General features: G+C 40.3%; 1 protein-coding gene across 2 annotated transcripts in view; it reads right to left on the bottom strand.

The window, feature by feature from the left end:
* The window catches only part of PTDSS1 (phosphatidylserine synthase 1), an 81,884-nt gene extending 65,042 nt beyond the window's left edge, over positions 1-16,842 (bottom strand). The window contains exons 1-2 of one of the 2 annotated variants that reach the window (XM_066379177.1): positions 16,463-16,842; positions 1,460-1,551 (exon numbers count right to left, since the gene is read on the bottom strand). In XM_066379177.1, coding sequence (XP_066235274.1) covers positions 1,460-1,551; positions 16,463-16,641 — 271 coding nt within the window. In that variant the 5' untranslated portion in view covers positions 16,642-16,842. The remainder of the gene's footprint in view (positions 1-1,459; positions 1,552-16,462) is intronic. The other variant, XM_066379176.1, reaches the window with a different exon arrangement.
* Positions 16,843-16,937: the final 95 nt, after the last annotated feature.

Here is a 16,937-nt window from a genome sequence, read left to right as displayed (position 1 = left end):
CCAGAACTAGTCCAGGGGAGAAGAGTCGAGATTTCAATCACCAATGGCCAATGATTTAATCAACCATGCCTATGTGATAGGGTCTCCCTAAAACTCCAAAGGGATGGGGTTTGGAGAACCTCTTCAGTTGGTAAACTAGTGCAGACGCCAGGAAAGAGGTACTCCTGGAGGAGGCACTCCTTCCAACATACTTTGAGAACACACTTCATATATCTGCATCTGGCTGCTGATGAACAGCCTTTATAATAAACTGAGAGCTTTATTTAGTGAGTAAACTGGTTTCCTCTAGAAAATTAATGGAACTCAAGTAGGGGATTATGAGAACCTCTGATCTGTAGCCCATTCAATCAGAAGTACAGCTAACAATGTAGATTTGCAACTGGTCTCTGAAGTGGGGTCTGACTCCTTAACCTGTGCAATCTGACACTATCTCTGGGTAAAGTGTCAGAATTGAGTTAAATTATAGAACATCCAGTTGCTGTCAGCGCATTGTTTGTTGGTGGAAGAAAACTGCCACCCAAAACATACATGTATACTGGAATTGGTGCTAGAATCCCATTGCCATGGCACAATCAGTAACATTCATAGTAAGATTCTTGTATTACACATTATATTCCACTGAATATTCAAATAAGATAGAGAAAACACACATCTTAAATAAAACCTGAATGGGGCTTATGGAGTGTAACTCACAAAAAAGACTGAAACAATTTGAAAATATCATAACTGTAAAAGAAACTGGAAACAAAAAGTGAGCATTTAGAAATGGTTACAGAGAATAATAATATTCTAGGAAGAAGGCACTACAGGAGAATGAGAAAAATTACAGCAATTTGTAAAGGACACTTCAGAGGAAAGGATGAATTTTAAGTATGGCAGAATAGCAAACTAATTTTTTAAACAAAGTTTTTGCCTTATCTATAATCATGATGGGGTGGAGGGGGTAAAACTCAGTCTTTTTTACCTGCTGATGAAAATGTATATCCCAAATATATAATGAGCAAAGTTTACTGAGATAAAAGGTCACATGACAAATTAATACTCATTATGGCACTGACCCTGTCCTTAGCAAAAAGGAGTAACTGAACAATTGAGCACTTACAGCTAGAATGGTAAAAACAAAAATAGCAACAAGAACAGCAGCTGACATTCACTGAGAGAGTGTAATTTGTCAGTTGCTATGCGGAGAATTTAACATGTATTAGTTGAGTTAACACTTACAATAGTACCTACCTGTTATCTCCACTTTAGAGAGTAACTGAAGCACTCTTAACTTGGCTAGAGCTCGGAAGTGGCAGAATGGAGAGGCTGCCTCCACAGCTTGCGCCCCAACCAACAGACAGAACTCCAATTATTTATTATTCCATCTTTTAGTCTCATTTCTATATGGCATGCATCTCAAAAATACCAAAAGGGCACAATGCACAGGAGAAATGTGATAAAGCAGTACATCACTTACCATTGGGGAAAGCTAATACACTGATGATAAGAAAGAAGAAAATAACAGAGAGGATACCCCTCCAGATGTTGTCTTCTGGGACAGAGTCATCCCTGAAAACAGAAAAAGAACATTATTTATTTTCAGATCTAAACCTAGAAGGAGTCAGAGTTTCATGTTCTAAAAACTGTGGGGATGGCTAACTTTATTTTGCTGAGCAAAGGCATTACATACACTACTTACTATTCATTATTGTTTCTTTCTTTTTTTTTTTTAAGTGAGAGAAAGGAAAACAGAGACAGACTCCCGCATGAACCTGGACGGGAATATACCTCGCAACCTCAGTCTGGGGCCAAATTAACTGAGCATCCTCAGCGCCTGGGGCTGACACCAAATGAACCACTGGCTGTGAGAAGGGAAGAGGGAGGGGAGGAGAAGCAGAGGTTGCTTCTAATGTACGCCCTGATTGGGGTCAAACCCAGGATGTCTGCCTACTGTGCCGATGCTCTATCCACTAAGCCAGATAGCCAGGGCTTATTCATCATCATTTCCTAAAATAATACAATCTCATAATAAAGTCCAGTTCTTATAAGGTAGGCAACTGGCAACCTTACACGGCAACACACATTCTGCCCTGACAACCATGTGAGAATCACTGTTCTTAAAAAACAAACAAAAAAACCCCAGGATGTCAAAGGGTAAGGTTTATTTTGAAGAAATTCCTTTTGGATTCAAGAATAACCAAAGATGACCTTCATGATAGACACCTGGCAAAGAAATTTTTCATGGATCATAAAAAAAGCATCTTTATTATATGTGGCTTAAGTGTCTGTTTGTCGCCGATAGCTTATTGGTTGCTTGCGTAACTGTACTAGCCAATGGGGTGAAGTTGCCATGGCTGAATGCAAATTGAGCGGGTCAGGGGGAAGGTGAACATTTGTTTGCATTGGCAATCATCTGTTTTACATAAAAACTACGTCTTAACGTAATTTCTTTTAAGAATGCCTCCTAGAAAATACAGCACTGAAGAGGAGAAAAAAGGAGCTAAAGCTGCACAAAAACGGCTTTCTCGACAAAAAGAAACCACTGAGCAGAGAAAGACAAGGCTTGCTTCAGTCGCAGAGCAAATGCGTCTTTCTCGGCAAAATGAGACTGATGAGCATAGAGAAACAAGGCTTGCCTCAGATGCAAGACAAAAAAGCCTGTCTCGACAAAATGAGTCCCTTGAACAAAGGCAGCAGAGAAATGCAAAAAAACGACAAGAGTAATGCTGACCGAAACGCAAAAAGGATTAAAACAGTTTCAAATGAAGAAACTTTAATTTTTGAGCATTCCTCTGGTGACATGAATATTAAATGTGAACACTGTCAGTCCTTAAACTTCAAGTTAGAAACTAATCGATTTGACCGTGGCAAGAAAGGATTTTCTCAATGTTGCAAGTACGAAAACATTGTAGTTCCACTAATTGAGAACTATCCACCACTCTTTAATAAATTATTGACTAATCAGCATCCAAATAGCAAACAGGACATGGATAGCATTCGATCCATTAATAGTTCGTTTGCTTTTGTGTCCATGGGAAACAAACCAATTGACTTGCCTGGACCTGGACTTTATTGCTTTCGACTTCATGGTCAAGTTTACCATCAAACTGGAACTTTGCATCCTTCTGACGGGAAAAGAAAGTTTGCTCAATTAGATATACTTGATCCCTCAGAAGCCAGTTCGGCACGTTCAGAATGGAATAAAAGAGTTCCTGAGACCTTACTTAATGAAATGGGGGAATTATTTCAAGACATTAACCCATTTGCTACTGCATATAAAATGATGCATGAAGTTGAAAAAAAGTTGGCCTCTAATGCTATAGCAAGCAATGAGCCAGCAATCAGCACTGCCATGGCCATTGTCTGTGATCGTAACTTAGATCAAAGGCGGGGCGTCCTCGCCGCCTGCCCTGGGTAATTCAGTTTGAATTAGCAGACACCTTTGCACAACTCATTTTAATTACAATTTATAATATCTAGAACAGCGGTCATTTCGTATGACCGCCGGGCTTTCTAGTAAGATTATAAGGAGGAAGGGCATAATGCAATGAAATGATATAATCAATCCTTCAAGGTAGGCAATTGGCTATCTAAAGGATGAATGGAAAAGAGGGGAATATGGAGTAAAAAGAAGGTACCAGCCTGACCAGGCGGTGGACTGGGATGCGGAAGACCCAGGTTCGAGACCCTGCGTTGCCAGCTTGAGCGTGGGCTCATCTGGTTTGAGAAAAAAAAAAAAAATTCACCAGCTTGGACCCAAGGTCGCTGGCTCAAGCAAGGGGTTGCTCGGTTTGCTGAAGGCCCGCAGTTAATGTACATATGAGAAAGCAATCAATGAACAACTAAGGTGTCACAACGAAAAACTGATGATTGATGCTTCTCATCTCTCCGTTCCTGTCTGTCCATCCCTGTCTATCCCTCACTCTGACTCTCTCTCTGTCTCTGTAAAAAACAAAAACAAACAAACAACAAAAAAGAAGGCACCAGTAAAACAATGTTAAAAGAAAAATCAAGAGAAAACAAAACACAAGACTTAAAATCAGATCAGAAGACAAAGAATTGTAAAGAAAAGAGATGAGCTCCCTCCCTGTCCTGCCTAGTCATTTCTAATTTATTACTATATTCAGCTCCTCTATAACTCCAGTAACTGAAATAATTCCATTTGTTGGTTTATATGTTGTTTGTCTTCCCTACAGAAAGTAAACTGCAGGAGGCAGAAAATTATTTACTTGTATTCTCGAAGCCTGGCACATAGTAAGCCCTCAAGTAGTTATTAGTAGACTAATTATTGATTAGGGAGAAAATTTATTATGTAAAACCAAGTAAAAATACCCAAATGAAAATTTTCTTAACATTGATAATGAAGAAGAATTAGATTTTGACAATTCACATTAAAAAAAAAAAGTCTAGTAACATATTTGGGGATCAAGAGAAGTAAACAAAAAAGGGAAAAGAGAAATATAAGACAGTAAGATTTTGTGAATTATCGACAATTACTGAGAAGCTTGGGAAAGGGAAGTTCAGTATTTCAGTTTAAAACTATGCAGGATGAATAGACAGAAAATAAGAAATGAAGAAGTGGAAAGAGATATTTTAGATACTGAAACATAGCAATAAATTTAAAAATGATTACAAAAAGTTGAGTTTATATGGGGAAAAACTTGAAAACAACATTCAAAAACAAAAATTAAGCTTAAACATTACTAAAGGAAATGTCAAAAAGTATGTAAGAAGAAAACCAAGTTAACATGAAAAAAATTTAGAACATCAGAATGCATGATAAAGTATGGAGTGAAACAATAGTGAATTACCTAATTAAAGAGTAGGTCCTGGGCTATTGTTTTAAAAACAAAAGTTAATTTAGATCTCAACTTCTGTTTAGACTAAGTTTCTGTATTCCATTAAATAATTTCCAGACTTATGATAGCATTGAACATAAGGTACTAAGTAAGAGATCATATAGATCTACATGCTTCCTAGATCTTCATATGACCAAACAGCACTAACACGGAGGCTGGACAAACAATGCTTAACTGTTAATTCCATACAGATCTGATTACAAAACCAAACTACAGAATCAGACAGACTTCCTCCTGCAGCAAACTGCAATCTTGTATTAATGGGCACACTAATGATTTAACGTTTGCCCAGAAGTTATGAACATAGCCCAAAGAATGCCAGCCTGATAAGAATGCCAGCCAAATAATTACTAGGGTACTTGTGAAGCCCTTTGGCTTAAGTGGGGAAACCATGTCCAATTTCCAGCAACACCAGCTTTTACCGAAGAATGGCTACCCACAGGGAGTAGGGGGCACAATGTTCTCATTCAGACCAACATCACACTACTGATATTGGTAATGATAAAGACAATAATAATAGCTCTCCTTTATCAGATATCTACTGTGTGCCAGGCACTATATGGGAGTTTATAAACATTATCTCTAATTTGCAAAATGGAGTATTAACAGAAATTTTCAATAGTTAATCATAAAGAGCAAATTGGCTGCAATGACCACAAGACCACATTGGTGGTGACTCTAGATTAGAAAATCCAATCCAATTGATTTACAAATGTGATAACAAAGGCTCAGAAAGGTTATATAGCTTGCCTAATGTTGCGTATGTAAGTTAAAGAGTAAGCATTCAAAATCAGGTCTGCTAGACTCTGAAGATGATGATCTTCATGACAAGCTGCCTTCTGAGAAAATTATATCTTCCTAAATCAATATGACCCATGTTAGATGAACATGGATGGCATCAGAGAGTTTGATGGGACACATAATTTGTAAGTTACAAAATAAAAGCAAAGCTGAAATGAGTGAGTGTTACCTGGGAAAAGAAAATTGACTCCATAATTCACACTTTATACCAAAATATGTTCTGGATCATTCAAAGAATAAAAGTAAAAAATTCTATCAGAAATGATGGGAAAATAATAATAATAAAAATACAAAAACCTCAGAGTAGGGAAGACCCTTCTAAAGTAAGACACAAACTCAGAAGTGATAAAGAAAAAATTAGGCAAATAGGTACAGCAAATAAATCAGTAAAGAAAAAGTGATAAACTTGAAAAAATATTTGCAACTCAGGTCAAGGCAAAGTGTTAATTTCCCTAATATATAAAGTACCCTCCCTAATTAATTAAAAGAACAAATGCATAAAGAAAAACAAATAGAAATAAGATCAAAGCATATGAATAGACAGTTTGGTGTGGAAATATAATGGCTCTCAAGGTAAGTGAAAAGATGCTCAACCTTGCTCATGGTAAGAGACGGCAAAATAACACTGAGAGACCTTTTTTTCATCCATTTTATGGACACAGGTAAGAATTTAATGACTAAGCTAATAAAGATATGAAGAAACAAACAGGTATTCTCACACACTGCTGGTGGTAGTATAAATTTAAACCACCTCCATGGCGGGCAATTTGGCAACACATTAAATTTACACATTCATATACCTTGTGACTTTACAATCCCATACATGGGAATTTATTCCACAGATATACCATCATTTGTACAAAAATTACATGTTCAAGGCTGCTCACTGGGGCATTACATGTATTCACGCAACATTAGAAACAAGCTATATGTCCACCAAAAGTGGACTGATTAAATAAAATTATGGTCCCATCTCATAATAGAATATTAGGCAGCTGTAAAAAAAATGAAGAAGCTTTTTATGAATTAACTGAAACAGCCTGACCGTGGTGGCGCAGTGGATAAAGCATAGACCTGGAACTCTGAGGTTGCTGGTTCAAAACCCTGGGCTTACCTAGGCACAGATAGCAGTTGGTGCTTCCTGTTCCCCCCCTTCTCTGTCTCTCCCTCTCTCTCCCTTTCTCTCTCTCTAAAATGAATAAATTAAAAAAAAATAAAAGAATTAGCTGAAACAATAATTTAAGAGAGACCATGAAGTAAATAAAGCAAGTTATAGAACAAGTTTTTTGTACTATTTTGTACATAAAAGGGTGTGTGTATGTGTATATAATTTGTAACTTGTGCTTATACCTGGATATCAAGCAATGTGGACACATTCTTCTTTTCAAAAAAGTTAATTAAAATTTAAATTAAATAAATGACTAGAGTAAATCAGCAAATCAATTACCTACTAATCAATATACCTGAAAACATACATCGACATTAAATTTCTAAGAACTGGAGATTAGAAATAAATACTGATATACAACCATTGAAATGACAATTTTGCAAATTTTGAACAATTTTATTAGAAAGGAAAGACCAAATGAATGCCCTAGTTTCAGGAGAAAAAAAGATCAATTAAACAACCTGAATAAAATTGCAGTGGGCCTGAAAAGTTGGTAGTTTTATATTTGCCTAGTTAGAAAAAAAAAAAACGTTATCAAAGATGGACAACAAGTCATTAGATCAACTAAAAGTATACAGAACAGGAAGAGCAAAGACTGGAGGGCGGTAGATGAGCTTAAGAAGACATCTGAGTCGTATCAGGCGTGGCCCAGCTACATACCCTGAGTTTGCTGAGTGGTAAGAATATGCTCCGAGTCCAGAGGTAGGTGTCCAGAAGGAACTGAAAGCATTACAAATGAAGTCGCCCAAGTCCTCCCTACCACCAACCTCCAGACAACCTCCCCACACAGGGGCTATTATTCTCTATGGTCTGGTATGAGGATAACCTCTCTAAACTCTCAGTAAGCTTGAAACATAACCATACACTGAGGTATACAGAAATTTTCCATAATCATGAAAAGCAACTTGGCTGCAAAGGCCAAAAGATCACATTGGTGACTAAAACACCCAATTAGAGGATAAGAACTAGTTAGCTCTGAACATCCACCTTATCTGTGCCTCACTCGGAATGCCAGCTGCCTTGCATATTAGGTTATCTTAAGCTTTGTATCACCCCAAGAGAGAGAAATAATCGACCACAGTCACATTTTACTGATGGGGCCTGGCTCCAAAGTTCAAGTTTTCTCCCCTTTAAGAGGCTTGGGGCGAGAATGCCTGGGCTGGAATCCTGGCTTCAACATTCATCAGCCTGTGTGACCTTGGGCAGATTACCTAACTTCTCTGTGCTCTGGTCTCCTCTCCAGTTCATCAAGGATAATGATAGTTCTACCTCACAGGGCTGTTGGGAGGATAAAATAACTTAACACATGGCCAGTACTTAGATCAGAGCCCGGCACAGAAGGGTCAGTTATTAGTTCACAATGGATGAATGCTCTTCATTTACTTCCACTCATTCCCTCACGTAGCTACTGCCTATCATTGGGATAGGTACTATTCTGGGGTCTGAGAAGACAAAAATGAACAGATGTGATCCTTATCTTGATAGAATCACAATCAAAAGGAATAATGAGACATAAAACTAAATTATTATCTTAGCCTGTTAGCTTGCGAAAATATTTTGTGTTTTGTTTGGTTTTAATTTGCTGGAACTGTCTTTGATAAACCTGACAACCCCACAAAGAACTACTCAATTGTTCACATGACTGGCCCTGCTCATGGGGCTGTTATGTCTCCTAGAGCAGAGGTTCCCAACCCCCGGGCCGCGGACCGGTACCAGCCCGTGGGCCATTTGGTACCGGTCTGTAGAGAAAGAATAAATAACTTAAATTATTTCCGTTTTATTTAAATTTAAGTCTGAATGATGTTTTATTTTTTTAAAATGACCAGATTCCCTCTGTTACATCTGTCTAAGACTCACTCTTGACGCTTGTCTCGTAAATTCGACAATTATATTTAAAAATACCACAGTTTTTACGCCAGTCGCATAATTTTATTTTGTGCATTTATCCATCCCACCCTAAAGGCCGGTCCGTGAAAATATTTTCTGACATTAAACCGGTCCATGGCCCAAAAAAGGTTGGGAACCACTGTCCTAGAGGCTTCATGAAGGTGTGGTCAGGTTCCCACTTCCCAGGGAAGTTCAGAACTTGCTTTCAGAGCTGCCTAATCCCCATCCCAACTTTTCCTGGCCTCAGGAGTCTCGCTCAGCTAAGACATTTTGCATTACATCAACAAAAAACAATAGTCCTCAAGCTTCCAATGTGATGCTGTGACGGATTTCTGAACTCTCAACTCCTAGGTCTACGCAGCTCCAAAAGTTGCAAAGAACTATCCCAACTGGCATTTTACTTAACTGCTCCACAGCTGTTTTTGGGGGGTTGGCGGTGTAGAGGGTAGTGGGATTATCTTTACTTGCAGAATGAGGAAGAGCAAGCTCTTGCTTTATCTTGCCCACAGTTACACAGAAACAGAGTGGAAGTAGTAGCCAGGGTTTCTGGAACGCTGGCTCTAGGTTAAGAATACACATTTACCAGGATGTTACAGACGTGTTTATGAAAGCAACCCCATTTTTTTTCTGCTAAATTTCGGAGGCGCTCCAGAGGCATGCATGCCAAGAAGTAGCCCTGACCACATACAGTGAAAACACAAATGAACAGATCACAAGAGAGCACGAGTCATATCTTACACCTCCCAGGTGCCTCCAGGGTCCAGCACAATGCTTGGCAACAGCAAGCATTCTCTATAGTGGGGTGCCAAAAAGAGCAAGATGTTATGACTTTCCTGTCCCAGTGTTTAGCTAAGCAAGTATGCAGACACCTCAACTCCTGTCCAATCACTGTTTCAGCCACTACAAGGAACTACCCTGGGAAGACAGGCTGTCCTAAAAGATGGAAATGTTTAATGAAAGCATGGAGTTTTTAAAAAAAGAAAAAACTGCACTCAGAAAAAATTTTGGATACAGGCTGTTAGTTTAATTTCTGACTACAGGCAGTGGGTGACTACAGGAGACTTCAGGAGACCACCACATACTCTATTCACTTACATACAATCTTTAGACTAGACTGTGTCCCTGGGTTGGGCACACAAGAAAGTCCAGCCTTTGTCCTGACTCCTAAGGCTGCTGCTGGGCTGTTCTCCCCTCCACCTCGTATCTTCTCCTTCCCTTCCCTTTGATATGAGTCTTTGAACCTGAGACACAGGCGGCGTTTTTTTTATGAGGCTAGTCTGTTTAAGGATCCTCTCTCTCAATGGAATATTTAGTCCTGGCTTACCAGGTAGACAGGACTAGCTTTGGTGTTATATGTGAAGACAACATTCAGTTCATTTTATAAAAAGTTATGATCCTTGTCAAGAATTATAGTTAAGATAGCAACTACGGGGGGGAAAAAATAAACACGCACACACACACATATATAGCAAGAGAGACAGACAGACAGACAGGAAGGGAGAGAGACGAGAAGCATCAATTCTTTGTTGTGGTACCTTAGTTGTTCACTGATTGCTTTCTCATATGTGCCTTGACCAGGGGGCTCCAGCAGAGCGAGTGACCCCTTGCTCAAGCCAGTGACCCTGGACTCAAGCCAGTGACCATGGGGTCAAGACTATGATCCCACGCTGGCTATTCAAGCCAGCTACCCCACGTTCAAGGTAGATGTAGCCGCGGTCAAATCAGCGACCTTGGGGATTTCAAACCTGGGTCCTCAGCATCCCAGGCCAATGCTCTATCCACTGCGCCACCACCTGGTCAGGCAGAATAGTAATATTTTTTAAAGTTCTTACTTGATAAATGTATTTCTTATTTTGATTTACTCAGCATTTATTAGGTATGTTCCCTGGGAAGGTTAAGATATTTGGTCTCTAGAAACTGATATAGAAACAATGCTGTAAGATACAATAATAAAAGGGCTTTGGATACATATAAAGATTTCTTCCTGTATGCTTTCTGGAACAATCAGAAAGTGTCTGGGAGGGGCTGTGAAGAAGGCCATTAGCTCATGAGTAGGAAGGTGGTGCAGGGATGTGTTCTCCAGTCAGAGCGCTACCAACCCAGCCCTGGGTGTGAGGCTAGTGAACTGCCTGGGCCTGCTGTGTGTGCTGTGTACAGGTGGGGCTGGGGGAAGGCTGGAAGCAGATCTACTCTATAATGAAAAACCTTAGGGTCCAGCTGCACTTCCTACAGGTGATAGGGATCCAGAGAAAGGATGTATGTCGGGGAAAGTTGGATCACGATTTTGTTAAAAGGTCATGAGGACAGCCCTGTGGGGAATGAACTGGAGGGAGATGGGATAAAGGACTGTGAGGGTGTTATTCCGAAGGGCTGGGGGTTTGCTGAGCCAAGGCCTAAGCAGGAAAAGAGAACTCTGAAAGCTATAAAGCCCAATTAGACCTGGTGATGATAAACTATACAAGACCCCCAAGGAAATATATGACACATTTTCCCCTTCAGTATGTTTATAATCTTATTAGGAGCATAAAACACCAGAAATAAGTATAAGAATAAATGTAATAATATGTACTGTATAAATATAATAAAAATATGCTTAAATTCAATTTTAAAATATGATTCAAATAGGAAGTAGGAAAGAAAAATGTTAAGGGTCACTATTAACTGGACCTCTTTAGAGGGTGCCACCTAACAGGGCGCTCTGGTCACCTCGAGGATTGGTTTAACCCCAGTACACAGCCTGGTGTACTGTCACTGAGTATAGCTGGTGTTGAGGAACAAGGACAGGCAGGCCTTCTGCTATAGGGAAAGAACATGACGTACATAAAGGAAACCGGACCGAAATGACAGAATCGGAAGTATCAGGAGATGTTTTCTAATGTGATCTATATAATCTAAAAGGGAGAGGGCAGGAAAGGCAAGCAGGTATCCATAAGGGAAGTGACATGGAGGGGGAACTAGATGGCTTAATGATATGAGAAGAATTAGAATTCCAAAGCCACTAAGGGAAGTGAAGTAAAAACCATTATTAATAGGTAAATACAAATAAAGAAATCAAAGGTCTGTCCATTTCCCTGCCTCCGTCCATCTTCTTAGTCCCATGTCAAGGAGAAACTTAGAACAGACCAGTTGAAATCACTTAGGAACAGTAAGCTGCAGGAAGACAATCTCTTCTAGGCAAGTGACACCATTCCTTGGACAAGTACCGTATTTTCCCATGTATAAGACTCACTTTTGGGGGGAAAAATTTGGGGTCTAAAACCTGGGTGCATCTTTTCTATTTGCATTTCCTGCTTTTTCTCGCTTCTCTTTGCGCTCATTGTTGAAGACAAGTGATTCTTCATCAGACACAGATGAGGATAAACTAATGGATGGGAGTTTTGACAGTTATGAGGAATTGTATGAATTTTATGATGAAAAAAAATTGAGTTCAATAATTTTATGTAGTACATTTTTTTTTCAAATATCGGGCCCCAAAATTAAGGTGCATCTTATACATGGGAGCGTCTTCTCCATGGGAAATACGGTACTACTGGAGAGGCAGATCCCACTGTTTTATTGCGAGGTGCCTCTTAAGGAGAGTTGGGTTGCTGTGAACGTGATTTAGTAGATTTTGGTGTTTTCAAATATCCAGATTTATTTTTTAAGCTAAGACCATTCACATTTACAAGTGTACCAGCCTCTGTAAGCAGAGTAAATATGAAGCACCTCAGTAATTATTATTATACTATGAGCTTAGAAAAAGGTTTACCATACCCCACTTTGGCGAAAAAACTAATATGTGAAAGCATTTAATGTATAGAAATGCTTATTATAAATGGTAGCAAAATGAGCTTTTTCAAATTTTGAAGAGACTGATTCAATAGCATCTCTTTTTATTTTTAATGACAGTAATAGGGACAGGACATTTTAATGCTATGATTTAACAGTGAGTTGGCCTAGTTGCTATTTAACAAAGAACTACTTGACAAATCCAAACCTGTCTCAGACTTCTGTGTGAGGCATCTAATCAGTCACTATCCTAAATTCTTGCTGTGCCTCTGGAGCATGTGACATGACCCAGGTACTCACACACTAGTAATATGACACCCCAAAAGTATTCTATCGCCTATTCTCGACTATGAGTCTTTGAAAAACAAACTTTAAGACATTTTCTAAAGTTTTACTGAAAGAATTGCTCTGAACAGTCATCCAACTAAAATCCTGTTATAAGTATGAGGTACCAGAGATAATCATTACAAAAGAGCACAAATAATTTTTATTTAAGAAGTCACTACTTTCAATCTTTTATTTTTGACCTATACAGAAGTTTACTTAAGTCTACGGCCATACCACCCTGAACGCGCCCGATCTCATCAGAAGTTTACTTAACAAAAGTACAATGAGAAAATGTATACCATTCGATTTTTAAACTGTAGTAAATAATATAGGGGCTATGGGAAGGGGACATGTGAAGCAGTTGATTTCTCTGGTGAACACAGCCATTCTTTGTACTTGTTCCAAGGCTTCCTCATGATGATACTATTTTCTCATATTATCACCACTCCAATATTGTTCTGTTGCCCAGGCATCCCTATCTCCACACATTCATCTATCAAAAGATTCATAAGGGGATCAAAACCCCATAATATTCCTTTGACATATCTGTCACCATTGAATTTCAACTGTAATTTCTTGTCCATAAATTTTTTTAACTCAGGCCTGACTAGGCAGTGGCACAGTGGATAGAGTGTAGGACTGGGACACAGAGGACCCAGGTTTGAAACCTCGAGGTCACCAGCTTGAGCCCAAGGTTGCTGGCTTGAGCAAGAGGTTACTCACTCTGCTGTGGCCCCTAGTCAAGGCATATATGAGAAAGTAATCAGTGAACAACTAAGGTGCCACAATGAAGAACTGATGCTTCTCATCTCTCTCCCTTCCTGCCTGTCTGTCCCTATCTATCCCTCTCTGTCTCTCTGTCTCAAAAAGAAAAAAAAAATTTAACTTGGGAAGGTGAGCTTTGCTTATAGTATTTACTCAGCAAGTTCAAACATACCAAACAATTGCTTTTGATTTTTATGGAGGAAGATACAGCTATCACTGTAATGTCCTACTTTAAAGGGTTCAAATCATTACTAAACATGAGTAGGACACAGTATTTACTAATTGTAGTAATGGTGTTTTTTATTTTAAGCGTGGTGAAATTTATTAGTAATTATTTCTTCAGTGTGTGATTTCTGATCCTATGAGATTAATGGAAGAAATAAAATTATCCTTTTTGGAAAAGGCCGTAACTTGAGATTCAGATTATTTATGCCTTTTCTATTACTTTTGACAAGCTGTTAAAATTCGTTTTTATTTCCTATATTTTCACTACTGCAGTTTATCAACTGCTTTGGCAGAATATGCAATAAAAGGAAAATTCCAGAAGAATGTGACTTCCTATATGAGAAAAGAGGAAGAGATCTATTCTGAATGGGTCTAAAAGGCTGAAGCAAACTGCTCATTGTTTCTCATTATATAAAACAAATATAATTTCCAATTAAACTCCTACACTAATTCCATCATTGCCAACCCACATATGGAATCAAGTTAAATTGAAGTTAATATGAAACAGGCATATATGTTATCCAAGCAAAGCAATGTCCATTTTTCCAATGCCTTTATATTTATACTTTTTCTCAGTTAGCATACTACATCCTCAATGACAAATACAATTTTGAAGACATTAATTAGCATACAATAAAATGATTAATAACAACTGCTACTGTTTATTGAGCATTTACTATCTACACTGAGCTAAACACAGATTCTGTAAAAAAAAAAAAAAAGAATTGCACTCTCATGACAGATAACCCTGTGACGTATTACTATCTTTATTTTACATACAGATGCGGAAATTGAAGCTTAGCAAAATTAAGTGGTCACAAAGCTATTAAGTTTTAAAATCAGAGGACGTGATGAAGTATTTGAGGGTAATCATAATTAGAAACAAGACTGATTTCTCTCCAAAGCTAAAAATGTATTCTTGGTTGGATACTGTGAAAAGATCTGGTTTTATGCCACAGCAGAGCATTAACAGAAGACTTTACAATAATAGTAGGCTGTATCCTCAATCATTAAAAGTAACTGTTATATATGCTTTATAGCTTTATAGTTTTAGGTAGATTCATGAAATTGGATAAACACTTAAAATAAAAACCAAGTCTAATGAATTACAGAGGCAAGAAACAAGTGTAATATGGGAGGATAGTATTAGTTTTATGAAAATCAGAAAAATTGCAATCATTCCCAAGGGAGTATGTAGGAGCAATGCTGTCCCTCGCATTATAATCCGTTTAGCATTCTTAAGAAGTTTTCCCAAAGCTTGTGATCACTGAATGTAGCCCTGCACACATGCTGTTGGCCTGGACTGAGAACCATTAGTTGTTGGATAAAAGTGCTGGGAAAGAAGTAACTGACATTAACTGTGCATCATGCACCAGGTATTCTGCTAAGTGCATTCACACATGCTCACTCAATCTTCATAACACCATAAGAGGCAAGTACACATTTTACCCCATGTTACAGGTGTGGATCCTAGGGCTTAGAGAAAGGTAACACACAGTTTTGAAACCAACCATCTGGCTCCAAAAGCACATTTCCTTGAGTTGGTCCTTTAAGTCATAATGGTTGGTAAACATGGCTTTCCTTTCTTTAAAAGGTTCATTCAGAATCCTTGTAAGTAGGAACCATGGGTTGTATGTCATTATGAACCAGGGACTAGTTAATTCCCTTGGGTTGGAGTTGGGGGGCCACGTGTCCAGTGACAGTTATAAGATGTGGGTGTCAAGAGTTGGACTGGGTAGTAACTATGCACAGGTGTATATATATTAGAAGTGCTTTGACTATGTGTGTGTGTGTGTGTGTGTGTGGTTATGTGTGTTTTCAGAGGGATGAATTGTGCTATATTGTGTGACGTTTATGTGTTTTAACACTTCTATTGCACTTTCTATACACTAGGCATGTTACAATTGCTTGGCAATCTCATTTCAGCAAGTGTGTTAGGTGATTAAGGTGCATCTTGTTTATGTAGCATTGTACACGAGTGATGAGAACTGACTGTGCTAGGAGAAAGGTCCACTTCAATGTGGGTGTCTGCAGTTCGTGTTTTAGGCTGGGGGAGGGTTTATGCTAGATGATTCGTGAGCCCCGCATATGGGAAGTGTAATGCACCTCATGCATTTTTTATGGTGGGTCGTGCCGAATTCTGAAGTAGTTCCACGGGAACGGGGCTGGTTGTGGCCTGGGCCTGGTGAGTGCGGACGCTGTGGACTGTGGTGTTTACAGTGAGTGGCGGTATGTTCTCAAAGTGGTGCATTCGAGATCATTCATGTGGTGTGTTGGGTAGAAACGCGGACTGGAGAGGAGGGGGCCGGTGTCGTGTTGTGAATGGGGAGAGATGCTGAGTGAGGCAGAAGAGTGGGGAATCTTGCTAGATGATCCGCGAGTGTTCCCAGGTAGCCCGAGGCTGTATGGGGAGAGGCGGTAGAGACAGGAGTGGGGGTGGGGGCTGGAGGGTAGGGGGGAACGCCGGTGCAGAGGGGCTGCAAGGGGTTGAGTGTCCTGCTAGACACCGGGCCCGCGGAGGAGCCGCGTGGGCGGCAGGTCTGCGCGCGTGTGCGAGGAGAGGCCAGCCGCTTCCTCACCCGGAGCCACACCGGGCCACGCTCTCCACCACCGCCTCCCGCCCGCCCCTTCCCTGCGCCCACGGTGCGCCCCCCGCGCAGCCCGGCCCGCCTCGCCTCACCTGGTGAAAGCGAAGTACATGAGGCTGACGATGGTGAAACTGAGCAGAGTGATCGTGTGCGGCCGGTAGAAGAAGTCGATGGTAATGTCCTCCACTTGCTGCTCGTTGATCATCCGGAAATGCATCTTGTAGTTCACATCATCTTTGCTCAGGGTCCTGCTCCCCACGCAGGAGGCCATGGCCCGCCTCCCCGTCCTGCAGCGGCAGCGGCGGCCCCGGCCCTCGGAGGCTGGGACCGCGGGGGTGAAGAGCCGCAAGGGGCGGGAGGCCGAACGGCGCGGCCGGGTCCGGCGCGGAGCACTGGCTGAGAGCCGGAGGAAGGACAGGCGCCGGAGGGCGGGGTCGCGCCACCGCCAAAGCGGCCTCGGGAGGGGGGCGCTGGCGGCCGAGTCCCCGCCCGCGTTCTGGGAGGGGCATCTCTGCGCGCTCCCGGTGTCTTCAGATTCCCAGGGGGCGAGCTCTAAGGGCAGTGCCA

The sequence above is a fragment of the Saccopteryx leptura genome, chromosome 3 (assembly GCF_036850995.1).
Source record: "Saccopteryx leptura isolate mSacLep1 chromosome 3, mSacLep1_pri_phased_curated, whole genome shotgun sequence".
Classification (NCBI taxonomy): Eukaryota; Metazoa; Chordata; class Mammalia; order Chiroptera; family Emballonuridae; genus Saccopteryx; species Saccopteryx leptura.
This window is presented reverse-complemented; position numbering and strand designations above follow the sequence as displayed.